Source organism: Oncorhynchus masou, chromosome 23 (genome assembly GCF_036934945.1).
Source record: "Oncorhynchus masou masou isolate Uvic2021 chromosome 23, UVic_Omas_1.1, whole genome shotgun sequence".
NCBI lineage: Eukaryota > Metazoa > Chordata > Actinopteri > Salmoniformes > Salmonidae > Oncorhynchus > Oncorhynchus masou.
In genome coordinates, this window is record NC_088234.1 from 47,138,209 (window position 1) to 47,156,326 (window position 18,118).

The 18,118-nt window shown below is 48.2% G+C and overlaps 1 protein-coding gene across 6 annotated transcripts in view; it reads right to left on the minus strand.

The window, feature by feature from the left end:
* Positions 1–609: 609 nt before the first annotated feature.
* Positions 610–18,118, minus strand: part of usp54a (ubiquitin specific peptidase 54a) — a 113,332-nt gene continuing 95,823 nt past the window's right edge. For 3 of the 6 annotated variants that reach the window (XM_064932283.1, XM_064932280.1, XM_064932281.1), the window contains 12 exons: positions 17,702–17,881; positions 16,067–16,243; positions 15,054–15,648; positions 14,774–14,907; positions 14,234–14,395; positions 13,625–13,744; positions 11,567–11,774; positions 9,817–10,745; positions 9,577–9,698; positions 6,257–6,388; positions 4,260–4,488; positions 610–3,634 (listed from right to left, as the gene is read on the minus strand). In XM_064932283.1, the coding sequence (XP_064788355.1) occupies positions 2,997–3,634; positions 4,260–4,488; positions 6,257–6,388; positions 9,577–9,698; positions 9,817–10,745; positions 11,567–11,774; positions 13,625–13,744; positions 14,234–14,395; positions 14,774–14,907; positions 15,054–15,648; positions 16,067–16,243; positions 17,702–17,881 (3,626 nt within the window). In that variant the 3' untranslated portion in view covers positions 610–2,996. The remainder of the gene's footprint in view (positions 3,635–4,259; positions 4,489–6,256; positions 6,389–9,576; positions 9,699–9,816; positions 10,746–11,566; positions 11,775–13,624; positions 13,745–14,233; positions 14,396–14,773; positions 14,908–15,053; positions 15,649–16,066; positions 16,244–17,701; positions 17,882–18,118) is intronic. The other 3 variants (XM_064932282.1, XM_064932285.1, XM_064932284.1) reach the window with 3 other exon arrangements.

Below are 18,118 nucleotides of genomic sequence, written 5' to 3' on the forward strand. Positions count from 1 at the left end.
ACATTTGTCCAAATTCTCAAGTTGAGGTGCTTTTTTTTTTTTACTAAAGGAGGGAGCAGGACGTTGTTGTAGTCATTCTTAGCCTTACTGGCCACAAGCAGAAGTGTCATATAATCTTTACACGGACTAAGGTCAGTGAGTGACTAACCTATAGAGCACGGTTACTATTTGAGAAAGTTCTGTCACACACATTTCCGGATGGATATTGTCATTTATCGTGTAGTAATGAAGCCCCACCTCGCAGCCCATGCAACCCTAAACTGTTCACACCCCTCTTGTTGGCGGAGTGAAAATTGTGGGGTAATTTTCCGCAATTCTACAATTTTTTACAGGGCAGGAATATTTGTTTTGCTGTTTTAAAGCTCCTTTCCTACAATTCTACACATTTTTGCTTGTCTTATGTGTGTTTATATGATATGGGGTCGAAGCCAGACGGTTCCAATACGGTCCGTATTGATCGCGGTCAGCCAATTGAGTATGGGGGCTATAGAGCATCTTAATAGTCAGGAGCTTTTCCTGATCACATGATCTGACATGGAAAAATGCTGGGCCCTAGTTGTAGCCTACAACATAGCATAGTATAGCATAGTCACACAGAAACAGACAATCTTCATACTCTGCTCCTGTTTGGAGCACTTTGTAACAACTTTATTGCAAAAATACAAGTTCCATCTGCTAGCACAGCATTTACAAACTAAGTCCAAAATGGAAATCTGTCAACCCTTCTTTTATATTACCAAGAAAACACACCCTCTTAACATTTAAGTTCGAAGGATATCATTATCTGTACACAAATTTACACTGTTCAGCTGTCGCAGTATCTGTTTATAAGCATGTTAAATAAAAGAAAATGGACACCTGTCACCTGCTCTTCTACTGTCAATCCACGAGGGGGCAGTGTTGCATAATGTACACAAACTAAGGATTATTAATTCCTTTTCATCAAAATGACTCACTAAAGTGGCACTCTTTGGTTAAGTGTTTAACATCTGCAACAATCCAATTACATTTCTGTTTCAGAGACTGTCTTCCCCAGAGAAGGACAACACCACTCGCACCCGGTGAATTGCACTGCAGTTGAGCATCCTAAATTCTTAATTTACCATATGATTTTAGCAATTCTTTTATCTTAAGACACTCAACTTTCTTCATTAAGCTCCATTCTCTTCATATTCCCTCAGTCATATCTACAGTGTAGAAAAATAACTGTACAAATATTCCAAAACAAAATCAGCAATATTGTAGAAAGCAACAAAACTTCGTTTAGTAATTTCCTCCATTTCAGATTGTAGATAACGTAAGTGTATTTTGTAAGGCTGTAGCTCGCTTTTCCTCCCAAGCCAAAAAAGCGACTTCACTGTAATTGGGGCTCTAATGATCCATAAGTTTACATCATCAGATCTAAAAATCTGCCTCAAAAACGAGACAAAATTGTCTTTTGTTGTATTCCAGAGCTACTGTATAAATCAGCGTCTTAGTAATATTTGGGTTGAGATTTCAATTAGGAACTAATTAGCCATCCCCAGTGTTGGCGCATCACGAAGACAAAACATCAAGAAAAAATGTAAATGGATCTAACGTTCAAGATTCAACAAGTACGATTTGCTGAAAGCCATTGAATTGACACAGTGTGTTCTCTGTAAAGTACACTGTCACTACATTCTCTCTACGAGTCTGAACCTCTCTACTTCCTTAGCCCTCCAGATCACCATCCTCTAAATATCCCAAGCCTTTAAAGTACAAAAATAGGTTAATAACATTGAGCACCTCCCGTAACAATGGGAGAAATGTCAATATAAATAAAACAGCAACAGATAAAACTATCTCAACACTTCTGAAGTGAACTAAACTTGTTTTAACGCAGTTAGGTAAATTCACTGCACTAAGAAAATCTCATTATTACTTTATAACGTACTCTAAGCCGAGTGATTCCGGCGACCGTAGATCTGCTGAACAACCGTGCATAGCTACAGGGCTGTGGAAAGCCTCAAGAGAAAAGTCTAGGGTCCTTAGCCCTCTCTAACTGAGAGACACACACCCCTTCTACAAGAGGGCTCTAATCACCAGACAGTGCTAGCTAGTTGATACAATGCAAAGTACAGCAGGTCTATGGCAGAGTATATACAGGTTAGGCTGAAAGATTAGTTTGACAATCTAAACACTACTTACCTAGAGCACCCTAAAAATGATAAATACAGTAGTACAGTAAGTAAATAAATCTGAATGCTCAGAGGGTCTGTTTTAGTGTCAGTACACAATGAGGAGGAGAGAAGAAGGTGTTTCTCTTCCTATCCAGACAGGGAAGGGTTGGTGTGAGGAAGCAGCCTTTTGATGCATCCACTTCACTGTCTAATACCTGTTAAAGAATCATTCATGATGGACAACAACAAAAAACTCCCCACCCCGTTAACTCAACGTCCGTCTTCAGTCTTTGTCTGCAACAGGCTTCCTCAAAGCATGGGTTTTATTGTGACCCCTGGGAACATCAGTGGAACCCCTAAACCTCCAGCTGTGTTGGTGCTGATGTGTCATTGAGGGAATGAGGGGTGTCCTAAACTCCAAGAAGCACAATGCCTCTCGCCATCCACCTCAGTGGACACTCAGTGCAAGCAAGGCTTTCACAACCCCACTTCTACCCAGCCTGGACTCACTTTCCAATGTTGTTGGCATCGCTCTGGATCACACCATCTTTAAACAACCTTAGATGAGGCTAAACATAAACTCTATAGAAATAGACCAGGTTAAGGACCAGATAGTGGTTGGCCTGTCTATTTAAAGAGGTCTGGGGTGGGGTTATACTTTAGACAGTAATTGATGGGAAGCGAAAGGGCCACAATCTGCGAGAACAACGTTCCCCAAGATTGCTGTTAGTCTCCCTAACACTCAGGACTAGAGTCCGACTTCTACAGCCCAACAGGGAACAGAGACAGAGAGAGAAAGAGGGGGTGTGTGTTGGGAGTGAACTGGGTCTGTTTGTAGGGTGACGGTAAGCTGGATCAGCTGGCAGGCCGGAGGCGGGCCATATAGGCCCCACAAGACTGGCAGTAGTGGCGGGAGGGCTCGGTGGGCAGCTGTTGGCACAGGGAACAAAGTGGGGCACTACCGGGGCAATGGGATGAGGCCCTCATTCGAGGTTGGTCAGGCTTCTGGGTGTGCTGATGGAGGGGGTGGAGGTCACGCATGGGCATGGACGGTGGTACCATCCTGTAGTCGGGAGTCCTCCAGTCAACATCCGGAGGTACGTCCAGGCGGAGGGGTTGGGTGGAGGTCTCGTTGGACAGCTGGTGGTAGGCTGGGTGGTGTTGGGGAGGTAGGCGGGTGGGTAGGATTGCGTTGATCCTGCTGGGTTGAGGGGGCTGCCTGTAGCCGTTTATGGTGCCTCTAGGGGGGGCAGAACGGCGGGGGTGGGAGAGGGTGGCGTAACCCGTGTCTGGGTGGCTGTAGTACCCAAGGCCAGGGCCGGGGCTGGGTCCTTCCCTGGGCTGGGGGAGAGAGGAGGACCCGGATGGAGGTGCCCTGCGAGGTGCCCGCGGTAGTGTGCCGTAGCTCAGTGCAACACTGTGGTAGTTTTCACGGGAGAAAGCTTCACCCCCGTCAAACACAGCCAGAAACTGGTCTCCCTTCTGGTGATCTCCTGTGGGGGCAGATCATTGTTAGAACACAGCAGAGAACTAGCTATTCCAGTACAGGCACAGTGGGAAACACACTGTACAATCAAAGAGTTCTGTGAATTTGTTCCTGTCAAATGTTCATTCCAAAAGGGTCGTTTTGAGATATTTCTATTCATATTTTTTTTCTGTTGAATAAAGTTATGTGAAAATGCATATTTCATCATCTAAACATACTCCATATGTTAGAGAACACTATAGGTAGTATAATGACACCAAGATGTTGTCTGTATCATGTACGATTAACAGATCATTATGTCTCACAGGAGACATGTATCGGTCTAAAAAGGGACTACAATGGCCACCTTCATCATGATTTTCTCAAAGATGGTTTGTGATACAAATGTAAAGAGTATGTCAAACATCCTTCCACCCAATGAAGTTTCAATGTGAGAATTGACTGAACAATCTAGGATACCCAGAAAGAGATTCTGCTCCCGCTGGCGTTGAATCTAAACCATGCAGTGTGACCAGACATACAGAGAAAACAAAAGGAACAACAGACAGTGAGAGTGTGATGTGATCCACTTCTGATAGGGCCAGGATGGTGCTGTGGTTTGATGACTGGAGGTGGAGGGGGCTGACGGTTACCTGAGCGTCCCAGATAGGGCCCCGAGGGGGGGGGCCGCGCTGCCTGCTGAGGGGGGTGCTGGGACAGTGCTGGGGGGCTGTAGTGGTGGTTGTTGTGGACGTATTGGTGTTGGGGTTCGGGTGGAGAGAGGTGGGTGGAGGAGGGAGGGAGGTGCAGGGAGGACGTGCTAGAGTGACGTGCGGTGACTCGGGGGTCCGCATGCTTTGGCATCCTGGTAACTGGGGGCTCCTTTTTTTATTATTAAAGTAAAAAGAATGAGGTTCAGTTTGAGAGAGAGAGAGAGAGAGAGAGAGAGAGAGAGAGAGAGAGAGAGAGAGAGAGAGAGAGAGAGAGAGAGAGAGAGAGAGAGAGAGAGAGAGAGAGAGATCCACCACAAGGTGAGAATACCCAGCAGTTGAGAGGCAGAAAGGAGAGGAGAGGGAGGATGAGAGGAAGACAGATGAGTTAAAAAAACTGGTTGACAAGGGACGGCTGACCCACAAATGAAAACAAAACGAAAACAAGACGGTCAGGATTTCAATGGCAACACAAACCTCACCATCTATTCATATAATGCAACAGTACCATATATAGCGCTGGTCTTTGTTTTTCAACCAAAGTATGTAAGCTGAACACAAGGTTAAAAGTTTAATGGATTACCTGAATGATTTATGAATAATTTATAGATTCCGCCTCTGGCATTTTGCTGAGTGAAGATCCCACCACTAGAGGCTCCAGCGCGGCAGTTACATTATGTGAACACCAGATGGAGGTATGACAGTATGAAACAATCATATCCACTGGGAGGGAGGTGTGATGATGATAAGGTACACTGATGGTACATGATGATGTAATGATGTGTGCTCGCCAAAGCTAACTCAGGCAGCTCTGAGTGGGAGTGACAGCTGTGGCATTCCCCAGTCAGGAACTGAGGCTTGCGTGTAAGGCTCTGTGCTTGTGTGTATAACGTATGTACAGTGTGTGTGTGTGTGTGTGTGTGTGTGTGTGTGTGTGTGTGTGTGTGTGTGTGTGTGTGTGTGTGTGTGTGTGGCGTATGCACAGTGTGTATGTACGTGTGTGTGCGAGTGCATGCGTGCGTGTGTGAGTGTTAGGGCTGAGCAATGTGTTTTTTTTAAAGTCATTATGTTTTTGTTTTTTATTTAGGTTAAAACACTTTTATAATTTTTTTTACATTAAATGTATTATGAAAATATGACCATGAAATTGTTTATGGAGATTTGCATTTGAAATTCCAAAGCCAAACATTCCATTGTCTCTAACACAGAATAAAACAATGAATAAGAGCCCCATGATGGCAGTGACTGCCCATTACTGCTTACCACTTACTAAGAACATTACTTAAATCAACTATATCAGTTGTGATTAGATTCGACGGTTGTCTGGCTGTCAGGCAGTAGCAGCCAGACAGCCATCTAACGTTATCTTTGTGCTCCCCAACGAGTCATACTATTTCGCTAGTTGGCTCGAAAAGGATAGCCGTGATCATTGGGTTGCCACAGCTGCCCATGCTGAAGAGCTGTCTGACAAAATCACTCTTATAGTAGGTTAAGACTGCTCCAACTATCAATCGGGGAGAGCTACCTCGAGTCCCTCTCGTCACTGTGTTGGCTACGTTCCTCTCTGTGTGGGGCAATGGATTCTGGTCATTGTAGTTAATTACCACGTTTTTCTGCACTGAACTAGGTTAAATATTTGCCTATTGAATCTTCAACTCCCTACGGCGTTCCACAGTTCGTTCTTTATTTGATGTCTCGCGTGCTTGATATAATTTCTCTCCAGAGAAACGGCGCATTCAGCTCACAAAAAAAACGAACTACATTTTATTTATTTACATGACATTTTAGTCATTTAGCAGACACTCTTATCCAGAGTGACTTCAAGTAATTGAACCACCCTCTGTCAGTTGTTTAATTTGAAAAAAGAAGACATTTCAGTTAATCGCTTAGCACTAGTGTGTGTGTGTGTGTGTGTGTGTGTGTGTGTGTGTGTGACTCACAAAGCTGCGGGAGGGGGCGAGGTGTTCAGGTCGTCCCCCTATGACTGTGCCACTCAGACTGCGGGCGATGCGACGGAGGTTCTCAGCACTGTAGTTCTCGTCATCTGCGAGTGATCGCTCACACGACCCAGGCTATAGGGAAACAACAGACACATCGTGTCAAACGCCCTCTTGCACACACAGACACATGCCTGTACAGACACAGGGGCTGACACAGACACATGCCAGTACAGACACAGGGGCTGACACAGACACATGCCAGTACAGACACAGGGGCTGACACAGACACATGCCTGTACAGACACAGGGGCTGACACAGACACATGCCTGTACAGACACAGGGGCTGACACAGACACATGCCTGTACAGACACAGGGGCTGACACAGACACATGCCTGTACAGACACAGGGGCTGACACAGACACATAGTACAGACACAGGGGCTGACACAAACACATGCCTGTACAGACACAGGGGCTGACACAGACACATGCCTGTACAGACACAGGGGCTGACACAAACACATGCCAGTACAGACACAGGGGCTGACACAAACACATGCCTGTACAGACACAGGGGCTGACACAGACACATGCCAGTACAGACACAGGGGCTGACATGACACATGCCTGTACAGACACAGGGGCTGACACAGACACATGCCAGTACAGACACAGGGGCTGACACAAACACATGCCTGTACAGACACAGGGGCTGACACAAACACATGCCAGTACAGACACAGGGGCTGGACACATGCCTGTACAGACACAGGGGCTGACACACACATGCCAGTACAGACACAGGGGCTGACACAAACACATGCCAGTACAGACACAGGGGCTGACACAAACACATGCCAGTACAGACACAGGGGCTGACACAAACACATGCCTGTACAGACACAGGGGCTGACACAAACACATGCCAGTACAGACACAGGGGCTGACACAAACACATGCCTGTACAGACACAGGGGCTGACACAGACACATGCCTGTACAGACACAGGGGCTGACACAGACACATGCCTGTACAGACACAGGGGCTGACACAAACACATGCCTGTACAGACACAGGGGCTGACACAGACACATGCCTGTACAGACACACATGCCTGTACAGACACAGGGGCTGACACAAACACATGCCTGTACAGACACAGGGGCTGACACATGCCTGTACAGACACAGGGGCTGACACAGACACATGCCTGTACAGACACAGGGGCTGACACAGACACATGCCTGTACAGACACAGGGGCTGACACAGACACATGCCTGTACAGACACAGGGGCTGACACAGACACATGCCTGTACAGACACAGGGGCTGACACAAACACATGCCAGTACAGACACAGGGGCTGACACAGACACATGCCTGTACAGACACAGGGGCTGACACAGACACATGCCTGTACAGACACAGGGGCTGACACAGACACATGCCAGTACAGACACAGGGGCTGACACAAACACATGCCTGTACAGACACAGGGGCTGACACAAACACATGCCTGTACAGACACAGGGGCTGACACAAACACATGCCTGTACATACACAGGGGCTGACACAAACACATGCCTGTACAGACACAGGGGCTGACACAAACACATGCCAGTCCAGCCACACACGTCACTCAGATACAGCCTTCGCACATCTGCACCAAATCACTACACGCAGCCTCAACACACATCGATACACACAGCTTTGAACACGCATCACCACTCACAGCCCTGAATCTCACAACCAGCCAACACACACACACATATATACAGTGCCTTCGGAAAGTATTCAGACCCCTTGACTTTTTGAACATTTTGTTACCTTACAGCCTTATTCTAAAATGGACTAAAAAATAATAATCCTCAACAATCTACAAACACAAACCTTTTCAAAATAAAAAACAGAAATACATGATTTAGATAAGTACTTAGACCCTTTCCTTTAAGACTCAAAGTTGAGCTCAGGTGCATCCTGTTTACATTGGTCCTTCCTTCCTTGGTCCATCCTTGAGATGTTTCTACAACTTGATTGGAGTCCACCTGTGGCAAATTCAATTGATTGGACATGATTTGGAAAGGCACACACCTGTCTATATAAGGTCCCACAGTTGACAGTGCATGTCAGAGCAAAAACCAAGCCATGAGGTTGAAGGAATTGTCTGTAGAGCTCCGAGACAGGATTGTGTCGAGGCACAGATCTAGGGAGGGGTACGAAAAAACCTCTGCAGAATTCTTCAATAGAAGTTTGGAACCACCAAGACACTTCCTAGAGCTGGCCGCCCTGCCAAACAGAGCAATCGGGTGAGAAGGGCCTTGGTCAGAGAGGTGACATAGAGCCCGATAGTCACTCTGACAGAGCTCTAGAGTTCCTCTGTGGAGGTGGGAGAACCTTCCAGAAGGACAACCATCTCTGCAGCACTCCACCAATCAGGCGGTAGCCACTCCTCATTAAAAGACACATGACAGCCCACTTGGAGTTTGCCAAAAGGCACCTAAAGACTCTCAGACCATGAGAAACAAGATGCTCTGGTCTGATGAAACCAAGATTGAACTCTTTGGCCTGAATGCCAAGCGTCACGTCTGGAGGAAACCTGGCATCATCCCTACGGTGAAGCATGGTGGTGGCAGCATCATGCTGCGGGGATGTTTTTCAGCAGCAGGGACTGGGAGAGTAGTCAGGATAGAGGGAAAGATGAACGGAGCAAAGTACAGAGAGATCCTTGATGAAAATCTTCTCCAGAGCGCTCAGGACCTCAGTCTGGGGTGAAGGTTCACCTTCCAACAGGACAGTGCAGGAGTGGCTTTGGGACAAGTCTCTGAATGTCCTTGAGTGGCCCAGCCAAAGCCCGGACTTGAACCTAATCGAACATCTCTGGAGACCTGAAAATAACTGTGCAGCATCGTTCCCCATCCAACCTGACAGAGTTTGAGAGGATCTGCAGAGAAGAATGAGAGAAACTCCCAAAATACAGGTGTGCCAAGTTTGTAGCGTCATACCCAAGAAGAATCAAGGCTGTCATCGCTGCCAAAGGTGCTTCAACAAAGTACTGAGTGAAGGGTCTGAATACTTATGTAAATGTAATTTTTTCAGTTTTTTTATTTTGTATAAATTAACAAAAAATCCTAAAAACCTGTTTTTGCTTTGTCATTTCGGGGTATTGTGCGTAGATTGATGAGGGGAAAAAAAGATTGAATACATTTTAGAATAAGGCTGTAATGTAACAAAATGTGGAAAAGTCAATGGGTCTGAATACTTTCAGAAGGCACCGTATGCACACAAACGTACACGTACACACAGCGCGTGGATGCCGACCTTGGAGTGTTGTGTAGGGCTGCTGGTGTAGCCTGGCGTTCTGTAGGCATGTCTCTCTAACTCGGCTGTGGGAGTCTTGGAGCGGCCAGGTGCAGCCAGCCCAGACAATAGCTTCCTAGCCGCTGCAGATACAACACAGAGACACAGTATTAGGGGTGGACAGCTCTCGCCCACTTACTCTTTCTCAATCATTGTTTCTCAGTCCTCCCCCAGTGGTCACTGCACAGTGAATATCCTTACGTTGCTTGTTCGTAGTGGGCTGGGGGCTGACTCCGCGTGGGGCCCGGGGCAAGCTGGGGGCCTGTAGGCTCGCCTGGTACAGAGAGTCTAACTCTGACAGCTCCTTGCAGGGCGACCCCACCACAGGGTCAGGCTGGGAGTTGTAGAAGCAGGTCATGTTCTCTGCCCAGTGATCCACTGGCATGGCCGCACCTGACCTGTAGTCCCCAGGCGCTGGGGAAGGGGCCCGCCCTGGTCGGCTTGGGGCGGGTGGAGGGTAGTGGGAGTCTGTGGGAGGGGTGTAGAAAGGGGAGTCGACAGCATCCGGCCGGCCCAGGCTCAAGCCGGACCAGTTCCGGGTGGGAGGGGGAGGAGGGCCGAGTCTGGAGGTGTTGGAGGAGGTAGGGTTCTGATGGGCAGGAGGGGGCTGAGAGGGACCCAGGGAAGGCGGTCTGGGGCAGACATTCTCCATGTTGGCGTGGCTGACTGGAGAGGGTGTCCTGGGGTGGGGGTGTGGGGTGGGCAGAGTCTGGGCTGCGGGGTTACTGTTCCAGTGAGGGGATGCAGCTGGCTTGTAGTTGGGCAGAGCTGGGGGCTGGTCATGGCCTCCCTCAGTATGGCTCTCGTCCCAGCCGTCCACGCACAGGGCAGGCAGGGACATGGCAGCGTGCTTGTGGAGAGGTCTCACATGAGGGAGCACGCCTGACATATCCAGTCCTTCCCAGCGCCCCCTCGCCTCCGCCACGTACCCCCCTGTGGTTGACCCTGTTTGAGGGCTTGGGGGCATAGAGACAGGGGGGTGGCTCGAGGGCTCAGGGAGTGAGTTTGTACTGGAGGGGAGGGGCTTAACGTGGAGAGGAGAAGGCATGCTTCTGGTGGCTTCCAGGACTGCTTGCGGTTGGTCCTCCTGGGCATCCATCAACAGTATTTTGATTGGGACAGACTGTTCACTAGGAAGGAGGAGGAAAGAGGCTCATGTTATGGGCTGGTTGGTGAATCACAGCCAGGCATCTCTCATATGTCTGAGCCCTGAAACAGTGGAGGGGTTTGTGTTGTCGGTCTAAAATGTGTGTGTGTGTGTGTGTGTGTGTGTGTGTGTGTGTGTGTGTGTGTGTGTGTGTGTGTGTGTGTGTGTGTGTGTGTGTGTGTGTGTGTGAGTTTACTGTGCGTGTGAACGTGTGTCATGTTCCTGTAACAGATCTTTATGGGCTTTGGTACAGGCTAGCCCAGGGGACGGCTGGGTTGGCTCAGAACCGGACCCCTGGGAAAGGCACTCGTGTCTGTGGACCCCCTTGGCTCCTGGCCTCACAGCAACCCCCACAAGACTAAACACACACACAACCCTCCCTCCACAAAACACAGCAGCGTTAGCTGCATTGTCACTGAATACGATGTGGCATTAGCAAATATTAGTACATCTTCAAACACAAGGGTCAAATTGTGTGTGAGGAAAAAAACATGTTGGATTAATGGGTAGATGAAGGATAACATCAGCAAACTGATAAAACTCCAAATATATAAGCCTACTTTGAATAACCTAGGTTCAATGAAATGAAACAGCATTTCTCGCTTTGTATGCAAAATCAATGGTATTTTTCCTATATTACCCGCAAGGCATTTTGCATGTTAAAGAATAAACCAGGACTGTGTGATCCCTTGTTCCACTCCTTCCAGAGCCACATGAGGAACTCAGCCAGGAGTGTGGGCTGAACAGGGCAGGTGAGCTGGGGGACGGGAGTCACAGGACACAGACAGGAGACAGTGCTGGTACCTGGGGGGCTCCTGGGGACAGGGACAGGGCTGATCCTGCTCCTCTGTCTGCTCCTGATCCTGTTGCTGAGGTCTGTCTTCCTGCTGCTGCTGTTGCATGCGCTGCTGCAGGCCCCGCGCTCTCCTCATGCACTTTTGCAGCCGGGCCTCAGCCACTGTCCTGCTATGGGTGTTAGCGCCGCCCTCATGCATGGGAAGCCTGAGTTTAGCTTCAGGGCGGAAAAAAGGGAAGGAAAGCAGAAAAGAAAAAAAGAAAAATGCAGAAAATAAAGAGCTGAGTTATGGAGATGCATGAAAAACACTTGGCACAAAACTAAATCATAGGATTAGACTTGAAATAATGGGGGTGGGGTTTGGGAGGGGAGGGTTTTGGGGTCGAGGAAAACAAAACGGGCACCACGCTTGGTACATTAAAATGGACACAAGCTAGGGAAATGAATATCCACAGTGACACTTAAAAGACGCAATTCATATAGCACAATGGTTAAATCATATCGAATAATGTTAAATTAATCAAAGTGAATTATGTTAAGCCCAAAAACTTAAATTGATGGTTTTAAGTTGAGCCCTTCCCTAGGCGCAATATCTAAGAAGGCTGAGAAGAAACTAAAGGCTGCTCCTTGGTATTTTGACTCATACTGTATCGTGGCAGCTGAATTGAGAAATACAGAAGCTCATTTTCTTGGTTAGCTGGCCAAATATCTTTAGTTCAGACGCTTTTAGTACTCGACTTGACTTGCTGTAGATCTTAAACGGAGAAATGGGGTTTGTGGGACAAGGGTTCACTGGGGTGCCTGACAGGGGAAACTGTGTGTGTGTGTGTGTGTGTGTGTGTGTGTGTGTGTGTGTGTGTGTGAGAGAGTTGGGTGTTTGTGAGCATTCCTCCGTGGACGAGTCAGAAGTATAATACACACATTCAATGTCCAAGACGCTCACGACAGAGACAGTGATACTGTGAAAGTCACATCAATACACAGACATACTAGGAAATGAGGACAAACAGACAAGAGACACACACCATACTAACAGACTCACTGGCATGTTGACATAACAGACCGAGGACACATTGTCCTAACTGAGCCTTTGGGAGGCTTGGTTGTCATAGCGCTGGGTTCCCCACCCCCTTCCACCCCCTGACCCGTCCCTCTCCGCACCGCCAGGCAGGCAGGCTAGTAACCACGGTGATGGGTAAACACGCCGACGACTCGCCTCGTTTCATTATCATCAGACAGAGACGGTTGGTAGACAGAGGGCTGCCGACCTTTTCAGCCTTCTCAAACTTGTGTTTAGACAGACCAAATTGTCCCTTCCCCTTGTCGTTCCTCATTCAAGACTGCTCCTCACGTTGCTGGGCTTTTATTTTAGGTTTAGGCCTCTTATTGTAAGTGTGACTAGACAGAAAGCACAAATGTCATAATATTTGGATAGAACAAGAGCTACAGTTGAGGGCACTAGAAAGTTAGGGTTTTGTAATAAACTATCGCTAGGAGACGATAGAACACCACACTGCACAAGCGTTGTGGCAATTATCCTTCCGATACAGTGGCACAAGTTAGCCTTTCAGGTATGGCCTACTCATTTGACTGGTTCAAACCAAGTGACTCTGTGGCCTGGAAGTAGATAGTTGTCCAACACCAAGGTCAAAATTACCCTTCTTGTAGCATTCACATTATTAAAAATGTATAAATATGATTTTTTTTTTTAAACAACAACATTTTAGTCATTTAGTAGACACTCTTATACACAGTGACTTACAATTAGGGCATCTTAAGGTAACTGGGTGAGACAACCACATCACAGTCGTAGCAAGTACATTTTCCCTCAATCAAGTAGTTACCATGACCAGCATCATGCTAGCAGTTAGCATGGCTGTCTTATGCACAACAGTGGTGAGGACTACAGGTGAAACCAACAGAGGCACACAGACAGACACAGGGACACAGACAGACACAGGGACACAGACAGACACAGGGACACAGACAGGTCGGTGGTGGTACAGTGTTATAGCGGGGCGACTGGGCTGGCAGCAGGCACAGGGAGGCAGTTTAAGGCTACTTACACATAGCTTCATTAACCACTGACAGAGCGGCAGACACATCGCCAGCCTGCTCCAGACGCAGAGACTGGTCTAGCAGCACCTCAGCGTCCGGCACACACCGCTCAAAGCTGTCCCCTTTGCCTAAGGAACACGCACACCAAAAGCAAAGCTCTTTATACGCACCAAAAAAAAAAGCTCTTTAAAACAAAAAAGACACACTGTGGGGTTGAGTTAACTCAAGACTTAGGTTTCACCTCAGAATCGTAGCTGGCTAGCGCCACTTACCTAAATCACTGAATAGTGCTACAAACCTCACTAGCTCATCCAATTTCTCTCCACTACACTCGCAGCAAACAATCAAACATGTTTCTAACCCTCTGAATGAGGAAACGTCCTATTGTGTGTGCGGTGGAAATATGCTATTTTCTGTTGGAAAATAGAAGTCCCATTAGACAGCCCACACAGGGTGCTTTAGACAGGGAGCACTTAGACAACTGCTATATAAACACACACACACACACACATACACACACACACACACACACGGTGGGGCAGGGCTGCATCCCACTGAACAACTAATACAAGTCATTGTTCTCCAGGTTGGGTCTGGGGCTGTGTCTGGGGCCTTACCCTGGTTCTGAAGCTCGTCTAGGTCCATGAACTTGCTGGGTCTGGGGTTGAATCCCAAGGCGGCCTCCTTCTCCTTCTCCTTCCTCCTCTGTAACTCCTGCTCCCTCGCTCGCCTGGCCACCTCCTCCTGCAGCTCGTCCAGCTCGCTGCGGCCCTCTTCCGCTGTGTCACACATGCACGCACACAAACACGTTGATATCGCAGATTTCTATAATGTTCCCTGTTCTATATCAAGGAAGAAAATGTGTGGGGAGTGACAGTGTGTACACTTCATCACACTTTGAGCACACAGAGACACAGATATGAATGAACAGAAACCAGCTGCTCAGGGGTCACATGCTATGAAACCATTCCATTATGTGCAGCACATGGGTGAGACAATAGTGTGTAAACATGATATGGTGAACATGCAGACATTCACATTAGACATGGTGTGATGTATATACACACCCCCTAAAACAGACCCAAATCCCACATAAAAATACACTTTCCTACACACATTGTGGGAAACACAATCACCACACACGGACTCTGACCTACCCAGGCTTACGTGGCTGTTGCCCCTGCATGAAGCCTTGACGTCCTGCAGGAGAGCGCTGCTGCTCTTAGACTTGGGCACGGTGCGCCATGATGGACCTGAGCCGGGACTGGAGGGCTTCTTCAGACCGGTGTCCCTGAGAGACACGCAGGGAGACAGACGGAGAGGTCATACGCAGTTCACCATGTCCATGTGTGACTCTACCTTTTTCGGATACGTGAGTTTACGGTCATCTGGAATCTTTCATAGTGGTCATAAGGGTATGAATACAGTTGACTGTACCTGTGTGCATTAGCAGCATTGGGTCCCTCGCTGAGAGGCATGTCCAGGCTGACAGGACTGTTACTGTTCCTCTCGCTGCTCTCATAGCCGCTCTCCATCCTCTGGATGAGCCTGGGGGGCTGCTGCTCCATCTTATGGCCCCTGGGGGTCGGCAGGGTCCAAGAGGAGGCCATATTACCAAAGGGCCCCTGTCCTTTTCCAGTGACTGACCCTGTGGAGCCCTCGGCCGGGGCCCCACTGTCTTCAGGCAAGGTGGCCCCTAGGGGACTATACCCGGCCTGTCTCCGTTTCTCCCTGCTGAAGATGCTGTCTATATTGAGGACCTCTCTCCGGGGCCTCCAGGCCGGTCTGTAGCGTCCCCCGGAGGAGCTGGACTTGGACTCACTGCTGGTGCTGTCAGCCTCCCAGTCTCTGGACTTGGTGGCGGCCCCCGGCTCAACCCCTAGACCCCCAAGGGCCCCGGAGCCCGAGGAGGAGGCTGAGAGGGGCCGGCTGTGGATAATGTTGCTCATGGTCTCCTTGAAGTCCCTCAGTCGGCTGGAGGAGGAGGACTTGGTTGCGGTGCGTGGCGCCTGCTGCTCTTTCAGAGTCTCACCTGGAAACCAGGGAGAGAAAAGGAGTGAGATTGAAGGAAGGGAGACAGAGCGAGAGCGGGAGATAAAGACATTAGTGTTATGATGTCATGTGTTGATGGGGGAGCGGTGGGAAAAGCAAGAAAATAATGGGCTGAAAGTGCAACGACAGAACAAAATAAAATGGTAAGGACACACATATTACAGTAAACTACACGATACCCTACTGCTGTACCTGATTCTGATCTTCTGGTTAAATTTGGAAAACCACAATACTTTGAACTACTGAGGCACTGATTCTGATGAAGTCTAAGTTGCTAGATATAGTATATAGTCTCCTGAGCCATCATGCCCTTATTTCATAGGTCACTTGTCCCCTGGCTCTGCTGTGTGGTTGGTCCCTAGTCTCCTGGCTCTGCCGTGTGATTGGTTCCTGCATACCCTCGCTGTGGTAACCTGCCGACGTGGCCTCGTCAGTCTTAGAGCCCCGGCTCCTCTCCTCAAGTCGGCGAGGACGACTAGAGCTCCGCCTCCTGTCACTGGCCCCGCCCTTTCTGTCCACTGTCCCACCTTTCCTCAGAGAGTGGCACTGCACTGGTCCAAGGTCCGCCACTTGGCCTTAGCAATAATGAGAAGCGGGGGGGGGGGGGGGACATTTTGAATGACCGTTTATGTGGTAGGACATGCGAGACATGATGACACATGATCAATGATTAACATAATTGGGTAATGGCTGTGGCTTTAATCCTCTATACAGTACATACAAAACTGTCTCAGTATGTTGGGGTGAGTATTACATACATAATCCTAAGTAGTTGCATGTGTGCAAGGTAAAAGCATGAATAAATATATAGCTTAGTCTGTGTATATGCGTGGGAGTATACTGTATGTTTGTGTGTGTGTGTGTGTGTGTGTGTGTGTGTGTGTGTGTGTGTGTGTGTGTGTGTGTGTGTGTGTGTGCGTATGCGTATGCGTATGAGTGTGTATGCATGTGTGTGCATCTATTCCATATGTATATGTATATAATAGGGCTGACCCCAATTAGTCGACTGGTCAATAGGCTGATGGTCGACCGAGATTTTGTTTTGTCGAGCATTCAGCAAATATATGATTTTTTTATGGCACACGAGAAACCTGTCTGATTCGCGCCTATCTCAGTGAACTAATCCATTGCGGAGGCAGAGACGAATCCATTGCGGAGGCAGAGACGAATCCATTGCGGAGGCAGAGACGAATCCATTGCGGAGGCAGAGACGAATCCATTGCGGAGGCAGAGACGAATCCATTGCGGAGGCAGAGACGAATCCATTGCGGAGGCAGAGACGAATCCATTGCGGAGGCAGAGACGAATCCATTGCGGAGGCAGAGACGAATCCATTGCGGAGGCAGAGACGAATCCATTGCGGAGGCAGAGACGAATCCATTGCGGAGGCAGAGACGAATCCATTGCGGAGGCAGAGACGAATCCATTGCGGAGGGCGCGGGGATGGAATAGTCCAAGAAGAAGGGGAGTGTGGCTTAAATGCACAAAGCACGTCTCTCTCCAGAATGTGCTCTCTCCCGCCAATTTGACAACATTCATTGTTTCATAACTTCATTGTGTGAAATGTTTGCCTTGATTCTTAATGTCTATCAATTCCCCATTACATTTATCACCAGTATTACATTTACCGTTAATTCCTAGAATTTCTAATCTGCAATGTTTTTTTGGTTATGGTAATTTCTGTTAATGTATTCAATATATTATTATTACAGTCTTCACATTGCTTGCGGCGCGGCGCACACAACCTATGCTACATTTGTGAGAAACAGGTTTTGGTGTATTTCATTCCAGTTTTGTCAATTTAGTCATTGTTGCTACTGTCAATGTTGAGTAAGGACGCGCACGTGATTACACATAGAAGTAGACCTAGGCTACCTGGCCTGCGCGCAAACATAGGCTTATAAATGTGCCCATTTGGGGATCTGATAGTATTTCTGACAGCTGTAACTCATCACCACTAATGAGCTGTGGAGCTTCTCAAAGTAATGTTTTCTTCACCTCAAACAATTGAATTGAATTCCTCCTCCTCCTACCTGTGGTCTCCAGGCTGCTGTGTGAGGCTGCGTCGTTGTCCGGGTTACAGATGACGGTTCCCTGGGAGTCGGAGGAGAAGTGGCTGGCCATGGACTCATGGTGGGACTGTGAGTACTTGTAGGAGTAGCTGTCTGTCGACGAGTCGGTGCGAGTGTCACTTGAGATGGACGGCTCCCGGCCTGATGATGACACATGACGAGCAAAACACGTCAGCATGACAACGGAACAGACACAGACAACCTGCAGAGATAATGGGATGACACAAGCCGCAGTACCAGATGGGCGGGGTTTGCACTTTAGGGACTATTCCATTAGTTCCATTTGAAAGAAAACGGATACTATTTGAACCCATGCGTAGTATGTAACAGCCATCCTGTGTGTGTAGCGGTGATCTCATGTGACGCGAGGCGTCTCGT